At 32.1% G+C, this 6,493-nt stretch overlaps 2 protein-coding genes across 2 annotated transcripts; both read left to right on the top strand.

Moving 5' to 3' along the window:
• The first annotated feature begins 875 nt into the window (after positions 1–875).
• On the top strand, positions 876–3,154 carry LOC119602958 (putative Dol-P-Glc:Glc(2)Man(9)GlcNAc(2)-PP-Dol alpha-1,2-glucosyltransferase). Its single transcript, XM_037954790.1, has 5 exons — positions 876–1,160; positions 1,215–1,539; positions 1,599–1,741; positions 2,221–2,397; positions 2,463–3,154. Exons 1-5 carry the CDS (start codon positions 1,005–1,007, stop codon positions 3,012–3,014), a joined length of 1,353 nt encoding a protein of 450 aa, XP_037810718.1. The 5' UTR covers positions 876–1,004; the 3' UTR covers positions 3,015–3,154.
• A 726-nt stretch (positions 3,155–3,880) lies between these two features.
• On the top strand, positions 3,881–6,493 carry LOC119602955 (inactive ubiquitin carboxyl-terminal hydrolase MINDY-4B). The gene is made up of 7 exons (XM_037954788.1): positions 3,881–4,243; positions 4,299–4,513; positions 4,574–4,745; positions 4,807–4,872; positions 4,949–5,019; positions 5,618–5,771; positions 5,828–6,493. Exons 1-7 carry the CDS (start codon positions 4,187–4,189, stop codon positions 6,344–6,346), a joined length of 1,254 nt encoding a protein of 417 aa, XP_037810716.1. The 5' UTR covers positions 3,881–4,186; the 3' UTR covers positions 6,347–6,493.

The raw sequence follows: 6,493 nt of genomic DNA, 5'->3' as shown, positions 1-6,493 counted from the left end.
AAACTAGAACAGAACTAGAACAAAACAAGTACAGAACTAGAACAGAACTAGAACAGAAATAGAACGGAACTAGAACAGAACTAGAACAGAACTAGAACAGAACTAGAGCAGAACTAGAACAGAACTAGAACAGAACTAGAACAGAACTAGAACAGAACTAGAACAGAACTAGAACAGAACTATAACAGAACTAGAACAGAACTAGAACAGAAATAGAACGGAACTAGAACAGAACTAGAACAGAACTAGAACAGAACTAGAACAGAACTAGAACAGAACTAGAACATAACTAGAACAGAACTAGAACAGAACTAGAACAGAACTAGAACAGAACTAGAACAGAACTAGAACAGAACTAGAACAGAACTAGAACAGAACTAGAACAGAACTAGAACAGAACTAGAACAGAACAGAACTAGAACTGAAATAGTGAGAGATTGCAGATTTCTATCATTTATTAATGACTAAAACCGTCTTACTTCTATTTATTTAATTAAATAACTTTTTGAAAAACAATTCAAATAATAGGAAAACGTTACTATTCTCTATATAATTCCTAAATAACAACTCTGCTTTTCGACATTCAACATTTTTTACTACAACAGAACTAGAACAGAACTAGAACTGAAATAGTGAGAGATTGCAGATTACTATCATTTATTAATAACTAAAACCGTCTTACTTCTATTTATTTAATTAAATAACTTTTTGAAATACAATTCAAATAATAGAAAAACGTTACTATTCTCCATATAATTCCTAAATACCAACCCTGCTTTTCAACATTCAACATTTTTACTCTGATACTAACATTTCACAGTGAATACTTGCTTTCAAAAAGAGCAAGCTGATGTAAACAAAACAAAAAACTAAAAAAAAACAGCTGACGTGCCCTGACGCGGAATTGAAAAAAAGCCGGCTAAAAAGTTATTTTTAATTGTTCTTAACAGTATAAAAGTAATTAAACAAATTAAAAAATTTGTCAACATAATAACTAAAACACAATGCAAACTTATATATGGCCCATATTATTGCCATTACTATTTCTGGCCTATTCATTGCCTCTCTTTCTAAGAGTCTATGCCACCACCCAAATGGTTATAGATGAGGAGTTTCATTTGAGGCAAGGACTACATTTTTGTAATAAAAGATTCGAAGTGGTAGGTGCAAAACTATATTTAAGCATACAATTTAATAAATTAATTACGATTTAGTGGGATTCTAAAATCACCACCTTCCCTGGTCTTTACTTGTTCTCCTTGATATTAAATCCTTTGGATTTTTGTTCGGTATTGGGTTTAAGATTGATTTCTTTGGCTGCAGCTGCTATAAATGTAGTTTTACTCTATAAAATCAGACGCCGCAATTTGGATAATATACAATCGTCCTTAGCCGCCCTAGATGCTTTCACCATAGCCGCTCTACCTCCTTTATACTTCTTTTCACATCTTTACTATACCGACACTTTGTCTCTGACTGCTGTCCTAATGTTTTATATGTACTGGCAAAAGGAACAGCATTTGCAGGCTTCTGTTTATGGTAAGTTTTGTGTTGAAAATAAATTTGGAAAGATTTTCTAATGGAAATTTAAATTTTAGCTGCTGCTAGTGTTCTTATGCGCCAGACTAATGTTGTCTGGCTGGGCATGGCTTTTGGCACTACAGCCTTGGATATTTTAACCAAAAATTATGCAGAATTTAAACGAATCAAGGCACAGGAGGTTAAACTATATAAACCAAAGGTAAACAACAGATTTTTTTGTATAAAAATGATGGCAAATTAAAAGACTTTTTAAAAATCGCATGGGCCACTATTTGAGCAAGACCATCCATTTCGAGTGTTTCATATAAATGTTGATATGAGCTGAGAAACCAAAGTGATCACCAATTTACTTCCGTTTTGTGACTGGCTCACTATTTAAGGGAGTAGAGCCGATTGTAGTTTTTTCATTTAAAAGATGATTATTAATGGGAAATGAAAGTAGGTTGCCTTCCCTTTTGCGATTGGGTCTCTTTAAAATCGATTATTGATGAAAATTTTTGGTGATCACAGATGTAAATCAGTTTTTTTCCATAAGTTATTTAAATAATTAGAGCCGATTTTACGTTTTATGTATAAAAGAGAGGAAATTGTTGTGATCACAGATGATCCTTTCTTTTTCTTCTTTTTTTTAATATTTTTCTTTAAAATTTCTCATGCTTTCGTTCTTCTTCTTTCAAGGTCTTGTTGGAAATCGTCAGTAATTTTAAACTCTTACTGAAATGCATTTGGCATATTTTGAAAAAATGCTCTTTCTATATGATTATAATACTGCCCTTCATAGGTTTTGTTTATCTCAATGGTTCCATAGTATTGGGAGATAAAAGGGCTCATGAAGCCACCATCCATGTACCACAGGTATTTTAAACTTTGCTCTAAAAAAAAACAACAAATTAATTCTAATACCTATAACATCTTTACAGTTATTTTATTTCTCCCTATTCTGCCTAATATTTGCCGTCTCCAATACGCTCTGTCAATTGCGTTCCACTCTACAACTGCTGTTAAAAGAAAAACTTGTATTCATCTTTCTTACCGGTGTTTTTATGCTTATAGTCAAATGGAATACTTTAGTTCATCCTTATCTATTGGCCGATAATCGTCATTATATTTTCTATATATGGCATCGTTTTTATCATCGTTATTCTTGGTTCCGTTATGCCATGTGTCCTGTCTATGTTTTAGCCTTAATGTTTATACAACAGGGCATTAAACATTTACGTTTTTCTTTTAAATTAATGTTTTGCTTGGCGGTCTTTTTGGTTTTATGTTTTCAACGTTTATTGGAAGTACGCTATTTCCTAATACCTTTTGTTTTATTCCGTTTAAATACTCGTCCAAATCCTAAAAATCGTTTAGCTCAATGGCTAGAGTTGGGTTTCTATGTTGTTTTAAATGCTTTAACATTTTATATATTCTTTACAAAAGAAATTAAATGGAAAGATTTTAAGGAACCTCAGAGGATAATATGGTAATGTTGGTAATAGAAAGTGAGTTTGATGAGCATGTTTTTTACTTTATAAAAGACTTAATATGCATTATTTAATAATAAATATATTTATGTCATTACAGAATTTAAAAAAAAGCTGTGAATTGATTATTTTGGTTGTAGAAATGAAAGGATTTATAGGAGGACAATTATGTTAAGAGCTATTGCAGAGTTGGGATACAAAATCTAAGGTAATTATAAATTTTTTTAAAACCCCCAGTAAAATGAAATAAAAAGAAAATATGTCTCATGAAGAATGCAAAAAGGTGAGAAAAAGTTATAGCTTTAAAGCAAAATGTAAGACTAAAGTGGAAAAGAAGTAATGTAGTCTGCAAAAAAGGTTGTTGAGTTTAATATACTGTGACCCTAAATCTACTTTAAGATTAATAGTCTTCTATATTTACTATAGTTTCGATTTGATTCAAAATTATTGAAATTTATAATGTAATTTCCATTTCATTATATAAAATTCCTACTGTGAAGTATATGGCTTACTAATTATTGTTTAAAAACACACATCTAGTTAGTAAACATTTCACTTTTTTGAATAAATTACTTTAATATTTAAAACTTTTTAACAAATATTGAATATATTTACGCTGTACTTGAACTAATAACACATTAAACTATTGCCAGTAATTCAACAAACACAAAAATACAAACAATCCTTTTTTGCAACACATACAAACAACCACTTCACACTTTTTTTTTGCGATTGCATGTAATATACCGTTATTTTGGTGTGCAATTGAAAATCATTTAAAAACTTCAACCGAAAAAAAAACAGCAAAAATTAGTTTGCTACTGAAATAAAACTAAAAAGAAATCATAACTTTTGAGTGACAGCTTAAATACAAGTATAGATGTACTATAAAGGTTGATATATAAACTATAACAATAAAAATCAAGTGCAATATAATAGGCTCATATCAATATTTAATAATAACATATTCAAACAAATATGCAAATTAAAATTAAACAAGCAAAAGTGGGTGTGAAAGTTATGAATTGAAAAAGAAAAAAAAACGAATTGCAACGGAAATAAATTGTTAGAAAGTTAACATGGTAAAGTAAGAAATGTGAAAGCAATTATTCTTAAAACATAGAGCAAAGACAGCAGACGTTAGGAAACAAAGGATTAAATTAAAAAAAAATTAGATGGCAGCTCAATTTAAGCAACTCGGTGGTACTCCCATAACGCCAGAATTGGCAGTGGTAAGTTTTTCTTGTGGTTAAAAAAAAATCGTAGTTAATTTTGTAATTTTAAAAGGAACTAAGACAATTAGTTTTTGGCACCTCGGCCATACCCATGAGAGCAGAATGGACTCAAACTCCCTTTACCTTTGGTTCAGCAAAAGAAGAATTTGCCTATGGCTTAAGGTCTCCGCGTAATGCTACCCGCGGTCTATTATCAGTGGTTCAGGGTTTTATATTAAAACATTTGCTATTTGGTCGTAAATCCTCTAGGAGTGCTGCCATGGCAGAGTATTAACTTTTAAAATAAATTCAAATACTATTATTACATAACTCTATTCTATTCTTAAGTCCTCTACAACCCTCTCTCGATATGCAACGCGAATCTTTACTCTTGGCTTTATTGGAAATTTTACGTTCTATAGCGGATAAATCAAAAGTCGTTATGGTTTTACCATCACCCGATGATGAGTGTTTTGTGGAACATAGCGCCACCTATTTTCATGATGGCATAACTGAAAAGGTTAAAATTTTTCCCATATTCTTCAAAGTTATGTAAGATTTAATTTGTTATTGTATTATAGCTTTATATTTTCCATTTAAATCCCAATGAGGAATTGGAGTTTTTTGTTAAACGTTATTTTAAAATTGTAAGTATTTTTGTTTTAAGGAAAATTTTAAAAAATTGTATTGAATTTTATTTAAAAATTGTTCGTTTGCTTGCAGTTTACCGAAGAAGATGCTCCTGGTACTTTGTTGTTTTTGTATAGCGCTGTTTTGACACGCACTATGGGCAAGTAAGTTCGAGATTGATATTTTTCTTGCCTAGACAGTTTTTTTTATAGAATAGAGTCTAGCCTAGTCTGTTTTCTTCTAGAATAGAGTCTTGCCTAGACAGTTTTCTTCTAGAATAGAGTCTAACCAAGTCAGTTTTCATCTAGAGTCTATCCTAGTTAGTTTTCTTCTAGAAAAGTGTCTTTCCTAGACAGTTTTCTTCTAGAATAGAGTCTAGCCTAGTCAGTTTTCTTCTAGAAAAGTGTCTTGCCTAGACAGTTTTCTTATAGAAAAGTATCTTGCCTAGACAGTTCTCTTATAGAAAAGTGTCTTGCCTAGACAGTTTCCTTATAAAAAGGTGTCTTGCCTAGATAGTTTTCTTCTAGAATGCAGACTAGTTAGTTTTATTCTAGAATAGAGTCTAGCATAGTCAGTTTTCTTCTAGAAAAGTGTCCTGCCTAGACAGTTTTCTTCTAGAATAGAGTCTAGCCTAGTCAGTTTTCTTCTAGAAAAGTATCCAGCCTAAACAGTTCTCTTATAGAAAAGTGTCTTGTCTACACAGTTTTCTTATAGAAAAGTATCTTGCCAAGAAAATATTTTAATCTATTGCCTATTTTCAAGGGTACGCAGTGACCTCGATTCTACTAAAATTGTTCCCCTAACCATGAGCAACAATGAGGAAGGTTCTCTAATGATAGTAACACTTTTACTTACCGGACGAGCCACGCCCTACATACACAATGGTGTTATAAATGTGGGCGATGAAAATAGTTATGTGAGTAGCTAAAAGAAATTCTAAAAAATGTTAGTTTTTAAACAGTTTTCTTCTAGGCCTCTCCCCAATATGGTATTTTAAAACGTTGTGCCATTGGTTTACTGCTGTGGGAAAATGAAAGTGGCCAGCTTAATACAGCAGTGGCACGTCAACCAGGCTCACGCCTTAAGACACCCAATTGTCCCATATGGATAACACTGTGTGCGGGACATTATGGTGTCATGTTTAATAAAAATCCTGAGCTGTTGCGTAATTATCATGCTGAATCACGTTTTGATTTGTATTACTATAGTTGCTCGGGTCGTGAAATAGCCATGACTATTGATAATCGTGTTTATAACGAACAGGCTGCTGGTATGTTGGAAAATCAACAATCTTCTTCGGAAAATACTTCTATTGCGGCTAGACCTTCGAAAGAGGATAATTTTTCGAAGGATGAAACATCGGCGGCTAAGGATGAGCCGACGGTTAATACGCCTCTACAGAAATTGGTGCATACTAAATGGGAAGAGGCTCAAATTAAGTTTCATGTCCAACCCTCCATGTTGAGTTATTTGTTTAGTACTCAGCAGTAAGATGGGGCTGTGGGGTTGAAGAAATTGTTGTAGAGTTTTTAAGCGCTTAAAAGTGCTATTAGTTTTCTAAGGCGTTCTCAAGGGCAGTGCTTAATGCTTAAGCTTTTTGATTTAATTAAAATAATGCAATAAAATCTTTTACAAGCT

Source organism: Lucilia sericata, unplaced genomic scaffold (assembly GCF_015586225.1).
Source record: "Lucilia sericata isolate MDLA Ls3-8-SP2 unplaced genomic scaffold, ASM1558622v1 Contig000265F_arrow, whole genome shotgun sequence".
Taxonomy (NCBI): domain Eukaryota; kingdom Metazoa; phylum Arthropoda; class Insecta; order Diptera; family Calliphoridae; genus Lucilia; species Lucilia sericata.
Note: the sequence above shows the minus strand (reverse complement) of the source record. Positions and strands in the feature narration are given on the sequence as shown.

What these genes read in the sequence shown, in the direction of transcription:
- LOC119602958 (XM_037954790.1), top strand. Translation starts at nt 1,005, where the DNA reads ATGCAAACTTATATATGGCCCATATTATTGCCATTACTATTTCTGGCC. An exon ending in GTAATAAAAGATTCGAAGTG is followed by an intron (nt 1,161 to 1,214) that starts GTAGGTGCAAAA and finishes ATTACGATTTAG; the next exon opens with TGGGATTCTAAAATCACCAC. An exon ending in TTTGCAGGCTTCTGTTTATG is followed by an intron (nt 1,540 to 1,598) that starts GTAAGTTTTGTG and finishes TTTAAATTTTAG; the next exon opens with CTGCTGCTAGTGTTCTTATG.
- LOC119602955 (XM_037954788.1), top strand. Translation starts at nt 4,187, where the DNA reads ATGGCAGCTCAATTTAAGCAACTCGGTGGTACTCCCATAACGCCAGAA. An exon ending in AGGAGTGCTGCCATGGCAGA is followed by an intron (nt 4,514 to 4,573) that starts GTATTAACTTTT and finishes TCTATTCTTAAG; the next exon opens with TCCTCTACAACCCTCTCTCG. An exon ending in TGGGCGATGAAAATAGTTAT is followed by an intron (nt 5,772 to 5,827) that starts GTGAGTAGCTAA and finishes GTTTTCTTCTAG; the next exon opens with GCCTCTCCCCAATATGGTAT.